Source organism: Leptopilina heterotoma, unplaced genomic scaffold (genome assembly GCF_015476425.1).
Source record: "Leptopilina heterotoma isolate Lh14 unplaced genomic scaffold, ASM1547642v1 Lhet_53, whole genome shotgun sequence".
Classification (NCBI taxonomy): domain Eukaryota; kingdom Metazoa; phylum Arthropoda; class Insecta; order Hymenoptera; family Figitidae; genus Leptopilina; species Leptopilina heterotoma.
In genome coordinates this window covers 1,542,090-1,558,589 of record NW_025111115.1, presented here as the reverse complement: position 1 = coordinate 1,558,589, position 16,500 = coordinate 1,542,090, and the positions used below count along the sequence as shown (strand labels likewise).

The window sequence follows — 16,500 nt, the reverse complement described above, 5'->3', positions numbered from 1 at the left end:
GAGTAAACTTTGAAACAAAAAAGAATAATTACGTAAAATGACTAATCAATTCACGTTTATTATAATTTCAAATTTCAATACAATATTTTACTTTGAAATATTCAGCACAAAGCTATGTCATAAGACAAATTTTACAAATCTCTTTTTCTATAGTACACTTTTTTTATAATCAATGCTCGAAAATTAATATTTGTTTAAAGAATCAAAAATAAATCAAAAATAAATAATTTCATTAATAATATCTAATTTTGTAATTAAATGTTTTTCAAAAAGCAGTTTAAAACTAACTGCGTAAAAGAAACTTTTATTTAATAAATATTATGACTGGATATTATATTTGATAATTTGCAAAAATTATGAAAAACACAAATTCAATTATAATGTGTCTTATGACTTTTCGAAATATATTTAATCATAGTGGACTGGATGAAATTCGAGTCCGTTCGCACGAATGAGAAATGCAATAAATAATAATTTTCTTTTGTTCTTTTTATGACTTAGTTTTGTCTTCTCCAGGTGAATTTGTCTCTTCTAGTCGTTTGCGGCAAATGCGTTGATTTCGCCATTGAGGGATGAGAAAATGAACACGAAGGATTTGTACAGTAAGGATGATATTTACACTTTTCCGGAGGATGTGAAAATATACATCCTGCTTTTGTACATGACAATCCAAATTTACATCTTGGATGAAGATACTGGCAATTGGCGCCGAATTTGCATGTAGGAAATAGGCTGAAAAAGAAAATAATTTTGTTTCATATTCTTTATTAAACATAATTATTAAATATATCAAAGTTTCATGTACAATAATTTTTAAAACAACTTTACTAGATGGTAATTAATTCACTGCTTTAATTAAAGTGTGAAAATTGTTTAAATTAAAAAAATGTAGAAAATGTTTGAGTTTCTGGAAAAAAGGAGACCAATAGAAATCCGCCAAATATTCACAATAATAAAAATACTTGCAATAATGTGGAGGGGGGCAAAAGGTAAATGGCAAGTAGCCCTTATTGGTACCTTGGACCTCTACTCCGCCCCTACCTAGGTACTCCTACCCCTACCTCTTAAGGAGGTAACGTAGGGGTGAGCAAAGCAAGAAACTGCAAAACGAATCATTTTCATTTACTGTTTGATATTCGTGGTGTGAAAGAGTTGCTCTTTTATAAGAACAAAAATGTCTGTATCATCATCTTCATCATCATCAGTCTTTACAGACGAACCGTACGTCGCCATGGAAGTTGAGGACGACTGGAAACCGCACAAAGATTACGATCATTCGAAATACCTGACGGACAAAGATCATCAGGATCTGCTGAATTCTCCAGATGAAGTGGAAGCCTACGTTCCAAGGTACATGCCAGACAATTGGAGAGAGGTGAATGGACCTAGTGATAATCATCCAGTGGACGACGAGTGGCTCGTGGATTTGGAGATACGAGTTTATGAGTTACTCCGAAAAGCTTATTACCAACGGGAAAAAAAACAAAGAACAAGTAAGCGACTTATGCAGGATTCAAGTGATCTGGAGCAAAAAACAAAGAAGATGCGTCTGGCTTGAGAGAACAGTGTTTTTGCGATTGTTTTGTTTTTTTTTATTTTTAATCAAATACCCTTTTGACAAGGTTGCTCCGCAAGGGGCAACCGCCCCAGTTCTATGAATTTGGTAGGCTTTATTTTCAAAATAGTCTATCACTTTTATAGTTCTGGAGCAATAACTTTCTTCGATTTTCAATTTCTGGTAATGAAAAATTTATGTTCTATTACAGGGTTGCCATTCTTTCGCTAATTTCAAATTCTCTGACTTTTCCAGGTTAAAAAACGGAATTTTTCCATGTTTTGAAAACTATATTTTACAAAATAAAATAATTAGTCATTATTTTTCCATGGGAATTAAAATTCTTCAAAAGATTCAAATTCAAACCTTTTTGAAATTAAACAACTTATAAAAAATTGTTATGAAACATGAAGAAATCGATCACTCCGAGTCTTCAACTCGGAGCAATCGTTATCTTCATGTTTTATAAATAATTAAAAATTACCGAGTGATAAAATCATTATTCTATATTATAAGAATATTGTTACTGTAACTTATTCGAAATTACTTTCTTCACTTCAATTCAATTATTGTTTTCCAGAATTTTTAACTAAAATTCTTCTTTAAATTAATTATTCATTCATTTTTAATAATTTATGAAAAATTTCTTTGAAAATTTTCAAATCCTTTTGTTTACAATTCAATTTTACGAAATTTCATCGATTATTCGGAAATTCTTCAATCAAATATTATATTAGAAAATAAAAACTTCAAATAACTTTAAAAAAATTCAATTAAACTTTGTAAAAAAATTAAATCTACACAATTTGTAGTTAAAAGTATGAAATATTCAAACATTTAAAGATTATAATTTGAAACCTTTTCAAAATTCAATTATTTCTAAAAATTAAGATATAATACTTTCTCTCTAAATTTGAATTAGTAAAAATGTTTACTAATTGGAATTAGTCACTGACTTTTTGCTTTTGAATTAGTAAATTTTACTATTAAATTAGTAGAAACGACTATTTATTAGTAAAATCTGCTATTTTCAAATTTCAAAAGCAAAAAATCAGCCACTAATTCAAATTAAAAAACATTTTTACTAATTCAAATTTAGAGAGTTTAATATTCAATTATTATCTAAAATTTTAACTAAAATTCATATTTAAATCAATTTTTATTAGAAATTTCTACGAGAATTCAATTATTTAAATACAAAAATAAATAATTTAATGAAGAATTGAATGTTTTTAAAATTAAACTCTCATAAAGAATTTTATCAACAAATTTTTAAATAGGTAATTAAAATTCTTTTGACGAATAATTTTAATATTCGAGAAATTAGATTGAAATTGTATTGAAAATAATTGAATCTGTAAAAAATTTGATGAAATTGAGAAAAGTTTTTGAAAATAATTGGAATTTTTTCAAGAATTTTATTGAAATTAAAATTTATTTTTGAAAATAATTGAATTTTGGAGAAAAATTTTATTTTCTTAAAGATAATTGATATTTTGAAGAGAATTTTTTTAAACTTTGGACCATATGTAATTGAATTTCTGCGAAAAATTTTATTACTTTAGAAAATAATTGAATTCTTCAGACGAATTTTATTAAAATTTCTTTTTAAACAATTGAATTCTTTTGTGAAATTTTATTGAAATAGTAGATATTGAAAATAATTGAATTTTGATAAATTATTGAAATTAATTGAATTTCTACGTAGAATTTTATTAAAATTATTTTTTAAAAAATTGTATTGTTAAAAAGAATTTCATTAAAATTTTTGAAAATAATTTAATTCTTTCAAAAAATTGAATTTCTTTGATGAATTTTAATAAAATTTTTATGAATAATTACATTTTTCGAGAAATTCCATTAAAATTGTATTAAAAATAATTGAAATTCTGCGATGAGTTTTATTATTTCTGAAAATAATTGAATCTCTTTAAAAAATTTGATTATTTATTGAAAATAATTGAATTATTGCGAAGAAATTTGTAAGGAATTTGTAAACAATAGAATTCCTGTGAAATTCTTATTATTTATGAAAATAATTGAATGTTTGCGTAGAATTTTATTCAAAAATTTTTTTTAATAATGGAATTCTTTTAGAAAAATTGAATTATTGCGAAGAAAACGTTGAAAACGCAACTCTTTTAAAATTGAATTAATTTTGAAATATTTCGGAAAAATTAGATTTCAAGAATAAGCAAAAAAGTGATAAAATTGAAAAAAGAGGACTATCTATGATGCCTGGAAATTAATAAGAGAAAGAAATTTCACCTGCAAGGAACGTCCGGATGAATGTACGCACACTTTTTTCCTAATGTGCAATTTGGCCAATATCGACATTTTTCATCCATCAGTGAATTAAGAGACACTGAGACAGTGTTTATTTTCGATTTCTTCTCCGTGCCTAAAGTAAAAAATAAATTTTTTAAAAAATGCAATCATTTTTATAAATTTGCGTAATTGTGTTTTAAATAAACTTTTATAAATTATTAAACTTAAAGAAAGAATTTTAAAAATTAAAGTATTTAAACATACTGATTATTACTGATGAAATGGTCGATTTTTTAGTACTTATTTCCGGCGTCGGTGATCTAGATTTATTATAAACTATGGGACTTAATTTCCTGGACTTTTTCGGCGGCTCTTCAGTATCGTTGATATTTTCCGTATTTTGGTTTTCATCGTTATTACTCAGCTTCGAATTACTCGATTCATCATCTTCTTTATCATCGTCCTCAGTATTCGACACGTGAAATGCAATTATATCTGATTCATTTTCTTGATACGCACTTGGGTTATAAACAGACTCTTCCTGCTCTTCACAATCGTTTAACTGTCAATTTAATGATTTATTATTAACAAAAATTATTAAAACAAACATTAAATTAAATAGGTTTTCAAAATTAATTTCATTATTACCTAGTTATTAAATATTAATTATTATTAATTATTAATTTAAATTAAATAGTTTAAAACCTAATTACCTCTGTATCTAAATTCTCTTCATTTTCATCAGACGATTTTTCTTGGGGCAAATTATTGTTATATCCATTCAGTGTGACCAAAAACTTTTGATCGTTATTACTTTGTTGAAATAATGACCTCACAACTCCTATGTGCTCATCAGTGACTTGATGTGGTTCATCTAAAAAAATTAAATTGTATTATCATTAAGAATATTATTAGAGTTCTCAACATTTTTCAACTAAAATCTTCTTGGCTACCTGTGATTACAATTTTCCAAACCAAAGACGATCATTGACGATATTGTTTTCTAATTCTCTTATGATTTTTATTCTAAACTTCCACTATTGGAAAATAATCTTTTTTTAAATCTTAAATAATTACAAAAGCCAGCAAGTGTTTGGTTGTATAAAATTTTGGTAATTCCAAACAAATTAATTTCAAATTAAATTATTTTCAAGTCTTTTGTTCGAGCGGTATCGAAACCGCTCCACTGGGGGGTATAAGTGGTTGGAGAAAACAACATACATTCAATAAACCGACTGCGACTCTGAAATTGTATCTACCTGTAAGCCTTTATTTTATTGTCACTATTCATTAATGGGAATTCCTTTCGGTAAATTTTTCTTTACTGTCTACACATTTGTGTAAAAACCTAAATATTGAGGGCTTTATAAACAGTGACCTCAGGGGGTAACAGGTGTGAATAACAAGTTAAGTATTATTTTCAAAAAAGGCAAAAATTCCTTTAATATTTTCTTATTAAAAACAACTTTTCAGAAAGTTTTAGAAAGTTAATTCAAAATTAATTTATTAATCATTAATTTATTAATTCCCAACAAAAAATGTATTAAAACTAACAAATAATAAGAAATTCGTAAAAAAATAATTAATTTTCAACAACCACTTTTTGAAATGTTTAATTTTTATTAAATAGCATTATTAAAACATAAAAGGTTTTTTGTTGAGAAAATACATACTTACAAGGTTTCTCATTATTACCAGTAACAGTTGTCAATTCAATTTGAATATTTTCCATGACAAATCTCTTCTGCGAATCCAAGTGCACTGACAAATTTTGACCTCCAGTCCATGATCCGGATGGTTTCAATCTTTTAACAGGGGGCTTTACTTCCTAATAAAATTCATTATAACTTTTTAACAAAAAATTTTATTCAACCAACAAGAAGAGATGATTAATATACGATATCTAACCTACCAAAATAATCATTTAAAGAAAAGCCAAAAGTATTTTTCAGTCCTTGTCCTAAATAAAAGAAAAAAAAATAACTTAAACTTATAATACTAACTTCTTTACTTAAAATGTATTATTTGTCTTTTTATGCTAAATAAATTTTCTTTTTTTTTTTTGTCTTTATTACAGGCATCACAGTATACGATTTCAATTATTTTTAATACAATTTTAAATAAATTCCTCGAAAAATGTAATTATTTTCAAAAAATTTTTGCAAGAATTCAATTATATTTCACAAATAATGAAATTCTTTGCTGAAATTTGAATATTTTCATAATACGACGAATTTAAATAAAATTTTTGAAAATAATTGAAATTTCGCAATAAATTTTATTATTTATAAAAATAATTTTATTATTTATGAAAATAATTGATTTTTTAAAGAATTTTAATATTTAAGAAAATAATTGAATTCTTACAAAGAATTTAAATACAAATTTTTCAATAATTAAATTCCAGAGAAAATTTGAATTGTTTGTGAAAATAATTGAATTTAAATAAAATTTTTGAGAATAATTGCATTTTACGATAAATTTCTTTAAAATCGTATTAAAAATAATAAAAAATTTTTTAAATAATTGAACTCCTGTAAAAATTTTTATTTTTTCTGAAAATAATACATAATTGAATTCTTGCGAATGAATTTTATAAAAAAAATTTTTATTTTGATAATTCAATTCTTTTAGGATTTTTTATTAAAATAATTGAAAATAATTGAATTTCGATAAATTTTTTGAAAACAGAATTCTTTCGACCAATTTTAATAAATTTCTTTAAGAATAATTACATTTTTCAATAAAATAAAATTTTATTTATGAAAGAATTTTATTAAAATTTTGTTAAATAATTGATTTTTTTTTGCATAATTTTATTAAAATAGTAGATATTGAAAATCATTGAATGAAGAAAATTTTTTGAAAATAATCGAATTTTGGATAGGAATTTTATCATTTATAAAGATAATTGCAATTTTGACGAGAATTTAAAAAAAATTATTTTAACATAATTGAATTTCTGCGAAAAATTTTTTAATTCTTGAAAATAATTGAAAAAAAGGTGAAAAAGGTGGTAAAATTGAAATAAGGGAACAAAACGAGAAAGGGGGACCAACTGTGATGCCCTGTTATTATAACATTTTAAAATTTTTATTTCTTAATGACAAAAACAGAATAACAATAAAATTACTTACCGTTTTGAAATGAAAAGAAAATAAGTTTTTTCTTTTCGGTAAAAATGTAACTCTCTTTATTATTTAAATATACAAAAACAATTTTCTCATTAAGTGGTAAGAAAGTAATTTTTTGTTATTTTATCATGTAAATAAAATTACTTTTTTCGTTATTGAAAATTTCCTGTCTGGTTACAGAAAAATAAGAAAAAAACTTTTTATCGCCTTTTTAGAAACGAAGGAAATTCTCTTTTCAATTTGAGAAAAAAACATGTTCTGTTTGTTTGTTTTTTCTGTTTGTTTATTATACACGAAAAAAATAAGTCGATCAAAGGGTTTACAAAGAAATGAAAAGAGAAATTTAAACAAGATTAACTTTTTTTTATTATAAGCGAATGAAATTTGCAATGAAATAAACAATATTTTTTACTAAAAAAATGTAAAATTCACTATAATTATTCTTAAACCTCGCCTTTCTCAAATATTAATTATTATATTGAAATTGCTAAATTGATTGTGAAAAAAACTAACTAATGACGTTTATGAAACGATCTAGAATTACTTACCACTAGAGATGGTTCTGGATTTTTTTGCGACACCACAGATTGATTGGCTTCAGCAACAGCTCTTAATAATAAAGATTGAGTTGCTCTTTTCTGTGTTGATGGCAAGGGTTTTAATGGTCTCGGTGTCACGATAACTTTACTCGGCACTTTGCATTCCTTGACTTCTTCCTCATCTTCATCGCTGACGTCCTCGTTGGATTTTAATCTCTTTCGACTAGACTTTTCTGTCGATGGCTTTTGAACCGCGACAATGTGAGATTTCACTGGTGCAGCATTAACAGCAGCTTTATCCTTATCGTCGTCGTCGTCGTCATCGTCAACATCTTCATTATTTGCATCATCTTTAAATGATAAATTTGAATAATTTCCAGATCTTTTAAAGGGAAATTCTTTTTGAAAGGAATTTCTATCTTTATGGTTTGAATTTCTAGTGTCTTTAAAATTCGAAAGTCTTGTTTCTTGAGGGTTTGAATTTCTAGAGTCGTTCAGTCGATAAGTTTTCTTTATTGGACCTAATCTATATTTAACATTTTTTCCACGAAAACTACTCCTTTCGTGTCTGTCTATTCTTCTCTCGTCGATGGTCTCTTGCTTTTTTGTCGAAGATTGCGATGACACTCGACTACCGCTGGAACTTCCGAGACGATTTTTTATAGTTAATCCAGATTTATCGGGTATTATTTCTCGAATTGTTTCTTGACTTGATTTATTATCACGAAAACTGCCAAGACGATTTTTGATATCAATTGTCTTGTCTCGTATTTTCATGTCGAAATTACGACTTTTTCTTGAATCGGCATTGAATTCAATATTTTTGGAGCGTGAATAATTATTCCGTCGATCGGTATATTCGTGAGGATGGTCATCAGTTGATATTGTCGTTATTCTTTCGTGTTTAGGTTTTTTAAACGAAATTTCTCTATCTGAGTGTGAATCCGATTTCTTGCTTAACGAAATAATACCCAAACGATTTTTCACTGAAACCACAGATGTTATTTTGGGTTTTGCAATACTGGATTTTAATTTTTTCGAATTATTTAAATCATCCTCTTCATTTGAACTTTGAGATCGTTTTCCACTGTTTTCGGTACTTGTATTCACCTCGGAATGATTGACTGTTTCATTTATTGGTTTTGAAGTTCCTGGTTCAGGTTGCGATTTACTTGATTTTAAAACCTCTTTTGATTTTTGCTGGTCGATTACTGTGATTTTTTTCACAGTTGAATTCTCTGCCTCAGTAGATGAAATTGTAGTTTTTTCTTTCAATTCCGCTTCCTTAGTGTCATTCTTGGAATTTTGTTGCTCATTACTTTCACTTGGAAATTCTGACTTTGTCGGTTCATTTTCAATATCTTTATCTTCTTTCAAAGGTTTATCGATTAATTTGTTTGGCAAATCGTTAGTATTGTGATCTTCTAAAAACGAGGTAGTAGTTTTATTCTTTTTACGTTGTTCTTCTTGTTTTATAATAACGGCTGGCACAAATTCCCTCGACACTTTCTTTTTTGCGATTGTAACTTTTTGTAGTTTCTTTAGTACTTGATCATGCAGCCAATCAACAAACGGTGCAGTATTGTTTTCTAAAAACAAATGTAAATCCTCATGCATCTGTTGACGTGTTTTTTTGTTCACAACCATAACCAGTATGTAATCTGGTAATTCTTCATCGTAGCGAACACCAAGTTCCAGTAGCTTGGCACGAATGGCACTCTGAAAAGGGAAAGAAAAAAGTTACGTGAAAAAAGAAATCAATTGTCGTTATAAACATAAAAAAGATTCAATTGATCTAGAGTGAAGGAAAAAAAAGTTTGGTCAAAAATCAAGCTCTGACATAGTGGCTCTATCGATTTGCTTTCTTTTAGTATCGTGATAAAAAATTATTTCGTTTTTCAAACTTTTAATATAATTTCTGATTCATAAAATTATTTCTTCTTCTTCTTATTCATTTTTGTATATATTGACGTAAGTAACTAATACATAAAATTCATATAGTTATAAAAAATAAATTGTTTGCTTTGAAGATTAAATTTTATTCGTCTTTGTTGTATCGATTTATTAAATTTTTCAAAATAATAAGAGTATATTTTTGATACAATTGAAATTCTTTTTTTATACAATAGAAAATCTTAAATAAACTTTATTACCCTAAGTTGATTTGTAACCTCTATACCACGAATATCCATATTTAAAATGTGTATGTACTGCACATGGTTTTAAAGTGATTGAATAATATATTTTTTATGTTAGATTAACTTTTTTATCTACAAACTTAATATTCGTAAAATCGAATAAAATTTTACTTTACTTTAATAAAAAAAATCTGACTACATTAACTTGTAATGTAACCATTAAAGATTTTGTTATAAATAGAGAGGAAACTTTTCTTTCTGGATAAATAATTTAAAGACGCGTTCACACTGTATTTAGTGTTTCAACTTTTGTCATCGCGTAAAAATTAATTTGATTTTAATATGTTGTTACTAAATATGTTACAAAATAAAATCCATTTACTATTACCTATTATTAACAGAAATTGTTATATAAATAGTAATTTGAAAGTATAGTAGACATTAAATTACTAAAGTAATTTAGCAATTCTGGCTTCATAAGGCCATGTTCACAATTATGTTGAACCTATCCTTTTCCATCTTATTTGGAATTGGGATGACTATTATGGACTCACCTTAAACGCTGCTTTTACTTTCCATGCTTTCCATTCTCTTTCCACATTTTGTTCAAAATCAAAACAACATACACGTTTTTTAGGCAGAAAAAAATTCTAACCTAAATTTTCAAAAAATGTCAAATCAAAAAGACTTTTTCTTATCAGTAACAGAAAGAATTTTTAGTAATTGGACAGCATTAAAAGTAAGTAAATTTAAAAACTCAATACATTAGAAATTTGTGTTAAATTATTAATGTATCGTTCATGAATGATCATGAACGTGAATTGAGGTTATGTCTAAGCACCGAAAAATTTATTATTTAGTACGTAATAAACAAGTTAATATGAATTCACATTTATTTATGTAAATCAAGTAATTTGTCTTTGTAATACTTTATTTGTTCTGATAATCATTCCTTAATATTATTACAGATGGCCGTAGAACATGGAATGGGTTCGAAAGAACATGCTCAAGGATTTGGTCCATATATTACAGAGGTTTTCTTTATGAATGGTAAGTCTCTTTGAAATGAATATATTATATGTATAAATTAAGTAACAAAAGTAATTTTTTAAACACTACTACTGTCGCTATTATTTTTTCAACTACTTGTAGTTTCGTCAGTTTCATATATAATAAATATATTAATATTAGAAGACTAACATTACTATTCTCTTTAATTGAATTTTACCTTAGTATATTTATTTTTTGCAGAAAATTTAACTCCTTCCGAGGTTGCATATGAATTGGAAGATTATATGGACACTACATTCAATACAGAACTTGAAGATGACAGTGCCGTTCATGTTGCCGAAGAATTAGTACGATTTTATCGTTTGTGCGTTTCTGAAAGTGAAAATAAATTAGCAGAACTTGAAAAATTACCTCCCCTTCAATCTTGGTTGAGAACTACTGAAATTTCGACAAATTCAGGACAACAATCCCGACAAAATGATTCCTCGTCCGAGAGTGACGAAACTTTAAACGATCAAATGGAAATCGAAGACGAATGGACCACTGTAAAGACACGTCGAAAAAGATAATTTTGCGGTAAGTTCTCCTTTCACTTCCAATATTTTAAAAAAGTGTAACTTATGTTCATTAGTTTTACAATTTAATCTTTGCATATCTGCATTAAAAAATTGATTTAAAATTTAAATTTAAAAAGTTATTTTATTTAATTTAAATTAAAAAAATTAATTCAATTTTTCGTTATTTTTGAAAATTATTAATTAATTGATTTTCGTAATATTAATTTTTCATGTTTCTGAAAATGAGATAAAAAAAGGAAAACAATTTCATTACATATGTACATTGACAATGGAGAATTGAAATTTTTTAAAAGTGAGAGTTCCTTGAGACTGAGAAAGTAGAATGTGTGCGAGTGATAAATTGATGAAAATTAGTAGATAGATTTTGATAATAAGATGCCGACAATGGAATGTTGGCTTTTGAGGAAGTCTTTACTTAGTCCCATGCGTGGGATTTACAGGTGCGGGTCAGACAAGGTAGGGAGGTTACAAAGTGAATGCTTCTTTCTCATCAAGAAAACCATCAGTGCTTTTACTTCCTCTCAATTCGATGGACGTGTTTCGCGTGTTCTCGTCACGCAACTCGTGGTCCATTATATCATACGCGTTAAACGATTTGAGTTAAAAAAAATATACTTTTTTTTAAATAAATTTAAAAATGACACAAAAGTGAGTTTTAATTATTTTTCTTTTAATATTTTAATTAATTCAATATTTTTTTCTTTTAATATTTAGTTTTATATTTATTTTAATTTACATTGAAATTAAAATTTTTTAAGCAAACAATTAAAAATTAATTTTTATAATTGAGAAAATATTTTTTCTCAATTTATTAAATAATTGAGAATAAATCCTAATTTGCAGAAATATGAAGATCTCGAAGAAGTTTATTTTCTTCCTGTGCGTTCATCTAACCAGTGCTCAGCTAAATTTCGAAGGCAATCCTCTGACTGAGAACACGGATTATTTGGCTGAAGAGTCTCAAATTTCGGCGCGATCAGCTCGGGGGAATAATTTCGAAAAAAGTATCAACAATGAAGTGAATCAATTAACACTGAAGGAACAATCGGTGACTCCGCAAAAGCTCTATCCAGTTTACACCGAGGCTCAAAATATTTCTCAGCAAAAACCAATGGAAACTTCAGTCCAAAACAGAGAGGAATCGATTCAAGTTCTTAAACTCGTTCCAATGAGTCAAAAATCCCGCCAACTTCGTGATAATTTTCTGAATGTTAATTCCGTCCAGCAGGAGCAAACTCCGGGACAAAATCCTGCAGACTTGGCACTTGAGATATTTATGAACTCAAAAACACCGCAGGAATCGGAAATCGCCTTGAATTATTATCTCCAAGGTGGTCAGGGATTGTCGGAGCAATTGGAAAACGAAAAACGAGAGAAGGAGCGACAACAGGAGCAGGAATATTTAAGACAGCAGCAAATTCAACAGGAGCAAATTATTCAGAGGCAGAAGCAGCAACAATTACAACAGGAGCAGTTGCTAATTCAGGAGCAACTACAAAGGACTCAAGTTCAGCAAAACGTTCAGGATCAAATGTTCGGTCTCAACGTCCAACCGCAGCAGTTAAATCAAATTCAACCCAACTATCAGAATCAGTACCAAATTGGCTACCATCGAATTCCGCTAATTCAGTCGCGAAACGACTATCCGATTTATCGTCGCCCAATGAAGAGAATGAATTATCGCCCGGCTTTTCAGTCCAGAGTCGGTCCGGGAATGTACAAGGGACCGCCTCCTCCTCTGCCTCCTATGCAAGCACCCGTCTATCCGGGGAAAATGATAAAGCCACCAGTGGAAGTGTTGTACTCGAGGCCACCTACTTATGCTCGAGGCGCACCGATGATTAACAGTCCAGCAGTTTATTACGAGGATGCCAGTCCATGGTTCCCTGAAGTCGAACACAAACCACCACCGTCCAAAGATATTTATTATTCCCAATTGTACGCGCAATCGTACGATCCACATTATTACAATTACATCGCAAAGACTGGCAAAATCAAACCCCATTTATACGGAAAATTGAATGGCGAAGCGAAGCAGGATGATGGTATTTTAGCAGAACTTTTTCGTGGTTTCACAAAACATGGAATGAAGAATATCATGAATCCAACATTTTTACTCGGCATGACAATACCGGCCTTGACCTTCATGCTCACTGCTCTTGTTCAGAAGAGGTCTCTCGCACGCTCCGATTCTAGGTCACTAAACGAGGATGAAATTCGTGAATATCTTGAGAGACTCGAAAGAGCTTTAGAGTGCTATCGGAACTTGAAAGTGCCGACTGATGATCGATGCTGGCGGTGAAAGTGCGGTGAATGAATGCCTTAAATAGTGTCACGAAGAAAATAATTATTTATGTGATTCTCTCTTGTCTTGAGTGATGAAATTCCTTTTCTTTTCTTTTTTTGACTTGTGCTTTTTTAACTCTAAACTAAACGAAAAATTCAATTTGTTTTGACAAATTTTCGTTTTTTTCTTTACAGAATACTCGCGCAAGATCAGGGAAAATTTAAGGAATTAAAACCTGTTGTCCAATTATAGAAACAAAAAAAAAACTGTAAATTATCCAAATTTTAAAGACAATTTTTGAAACAATTGGAAAAATTGAATGTCAGGTAAAATTCGAAATTGTAATTGTTACTGTAATTTTAACAAGTCGATAGGGTGCGATTGTTTAAATTAATTAATTAATTTAATTAACTAATTTTTTTTAATAAAAATAATTTCTTACATTATACGTATAAACATATTTTTTATTTTAAATATCCTTCGACGGAAGTCCTGTTAAATTTTTTTCTACGCCTAGGAAAAAATTTTTGTTAATTTACAAAAATTACTTTTGCAGAGCTCGAACCAGAGAAAGTATTTAAAAATACGGACTCTGCGGACCAAAAATTAAAAATTGTAGACCATTTACGGACAAATTACTGACAAAAATATAACCTCGAGTCAAATAAGGGAACATTTTACTTAAAACTAAAAATTAAATTTTTTATAATACTTAAAGATGACATTAAAATCATTTACAATTCAATTATTATTTACAAGAATTTTTAACTAAAATTCTTCTTTAAATCGATTATCAATATTAATTTTTAATAATTTCCGAAAAAGTTCTTTGAAAATTTGAAAATCCATTTGTTTACAATATTCAATTTTACCAAAATTTCAATTAGTCGTAAATTCTTCAATTAAATAGGTATTAGAAAATAAAAACTTAAAATAATATTAAAAAAATTCAATTAAACTTTTTCAAAAAAATTAATTTCAAAATTTAATTATTTTTAAAAATTTAGGCTATATTGCTTTTATTATTCAATTATTATCTAAAATTTTAACTGAAATTCATTTTTAAACAATTTTTATTAGAAAATTCTACTAGAATTCAATTATTTAAATACAAATAAAATGCAAATAAATAATTTATTAAATAATTGAATGTTTCATAAAATTCAATTCCCATAAAGAATCGTTATCAACAAATTTTCAAATAATTGAATTCTCTTTACGAATATCAATAATATTTTTAAGAATAATTACATTTTTCGAGGAATTCGATTAAAATTGTATTAAAAATAATTGAAATTCTACAATAAGTTATATTATTTATAAAAATAATTGAATTCTTAAAAATAATTGATTTTTAAAGAATTTCAATATTTAAGAAAATAATTGAATTCTTACAAAGAATTTTATTACAAATTTTTCAATAATTAAATTCAAGAGAAAATTTTTATTGTTTGTGAAAATATTTAAATTTAAATAAAATCTTTGAGAATACTTGGATTTTTTGATAAATTTATTTAAAATCGTTTTAAAAATAATTGAATTTTCTCTGAAAATAATAATTAAATTCTTGAGAATAAATTTTATAAAAAATATTTTTTTGATAATTGAATTCTTTTAGGATTTTTTATTAAAATAATTGAAAATAATTGAATTTCGATAAATTTTTTGAAAACTAACAACTGAATTCTTTCCAGGAATTTTAATAAAATTCTTTAAGAATAATTACATTTTTCAAGGAAAAAAAAATTAATTTGTTTTATAATTGATTAAAACAGTAGATATAGAAAATCATTGAATTAAGGAAATTTTTTGAAAAGAATTGAAATTTTGAAAAGAATTTTATTAAAATTGCTGAAAATAATTTAATTTTGGGGAGGAATTTTATCATTTATAAAAATAATTGAAATTTTGAGGAGAATTTAAAAAAATTTTTGAACATAATTGAATTTCTGTAAAGAATTTTATTACTTTTAAAAATAATTGAATTTTGGAGAAAAAGTTTATTATTTATAAGGATAATTGAAATAATTAAATTCTTGAGACGAATTTTTTAATAATATTTCTTTTTAAATACCTAATTGAATTTTTTTGTGAAATTTTATTGAAGATAATTGAATTTTGAAGAATTTTATTAAAATTATTTGGAAAAAAATTGAATTGTTAAAAAGAATTTCATTAAAATTTTTGAAAATAATTTAATTCTGTTGGGTTTTTGATTAAAAAAAATTTTTGCTTTGAAATGTTCATTAATTAAAAATTTCATTTGAATCCAAATAATTTGAACTTTAAATCGTGGAAATTTTATCATTGATAGAGTTTATATTTTGCTCTAAATATATAAATCAGAGAATGATAAACGTTCTTTTGATTCTTCTCGAAATATTTTAGTTTAAAATGAGATTTTCCCGCAATTTCTACACTAAAAATAATAATTTTCTCTGTGGTGAATCTACAATTCCATTTACAGTATATTATTTCGCGTTTTATTATTTATTATAAACTCTGAAAAAAAAGATTTTACTGTTTTCTATAAACTTTTTGAGTCATTATATTATAAGGGGTTATTCGTTTTAATCAACTTTCTAATAAAAAGTAGGTGATAAAGTTTTTATTCCTTGTGAAAAACAATTTAATGCGACAAAAACAATTTCTATGAGTAATTACATGTTATTTTAAAAAGAAGTTCTTTAAAAAGCTTTTCTTTAAATATTCCATCCAGATATATGAGATTGAAATCTGAACTTTCTTTCATTTTATCGTTTGGACGTGAACTTTTTTTTAATTAACTTTCTTCTGTTCAAAATTTTTTTAAAAATTCAACTAGAGCAAAAAAAAGTTTTCTTTATCCAGAATAATAATTTATAGAATCAAAAAATATAGAAAAAAATTCTCTAATTCAAAATAAAATAACGAAATTAATCTTTTCTTTTTTTAAATATGAATAATGCAGGAATTTTTTTAACGAGAAAGAGAAAAGGTGAAAATACGTT

General features: G+C 26.5%; 2 protein-coding genes across 4 annotated transcripts; one reads left to right on the top strand and one right to left on the bottom strand.

The window, feature by feature from the left end:
- Positions 1 to 38: 38 nt before the first annotated feature.
- Positions 39 to 9,856, bottom strand: LOC122508173 (zinc finger CCCH domain-containing protein 14). Of its 2 annotated transcripts, none has more exons than XM_043621331.1 (7): positions 9,650 to 9,856; positions 7,506 to 9,215; positions 5,501 to 5,651; positions 4,537 to 4,697; positions 4,088 to 4,385; positions 3,824 to 3,956; positions 39 to 732 (listed from the first exon to the last, which is right to left on the bottom strand). In XM_043621331.1, the coding sequence occupies exons 1-7, from the start codon at positions 9,686 to 9,688 to the stop codon at positions 498 to 500; spliced, it is 2,727 nt and encodes a 908-aa protein (XP_043477266.1). In that variant the 5' UTR covers positions 9,689 to 9,856; the 3' UTR covers positions 39 to 497. The 2 variants fall into 2 exon arrangements, with proteins under 2 accessions (XP_043477266.1, XP_043477267.1); XM_043621332.1 differs by having other exon boundaries at positions 5,519 to 5,651.
- Positions 9,857 to 11,043: 1,187 nt separating this feature from the next.
- LOC122508144 (transcription factor SPT20 homolog) lies at positions 11,044 to 13,958 on the top strand. Of its 2 annotated transcripts, none has more exons than XM_043621274.1 (2): positions 11,044 to 11,221; positions 12,067 to 13,958. In XM_043621274.1, exons 1-2 carry the CDS (start codon positions 11,181 to 11,183, stop codon positions 13,523 to 13,525), a joined length of 1,500 nt encoding a protein of 499 aa, XP_043477209.1. In that variant the 5' UTR covers positions 11,044 to 11,180; the 3' UTR covers positions 13,526 to 13,958. The 2 variants fall into 2 exon arrangements, with proteins under 2 accessions (XP_043477209.1, XP_043477210.1); XM_043621275.1 differs by lacking the exon at positions 11,044 to 11,221 and adding an exon at positions 11,696 to 11,871.
- The last annotated feature ends 2,542 nt before the right edge of the window (positions 13,959 to 16,500 follow it).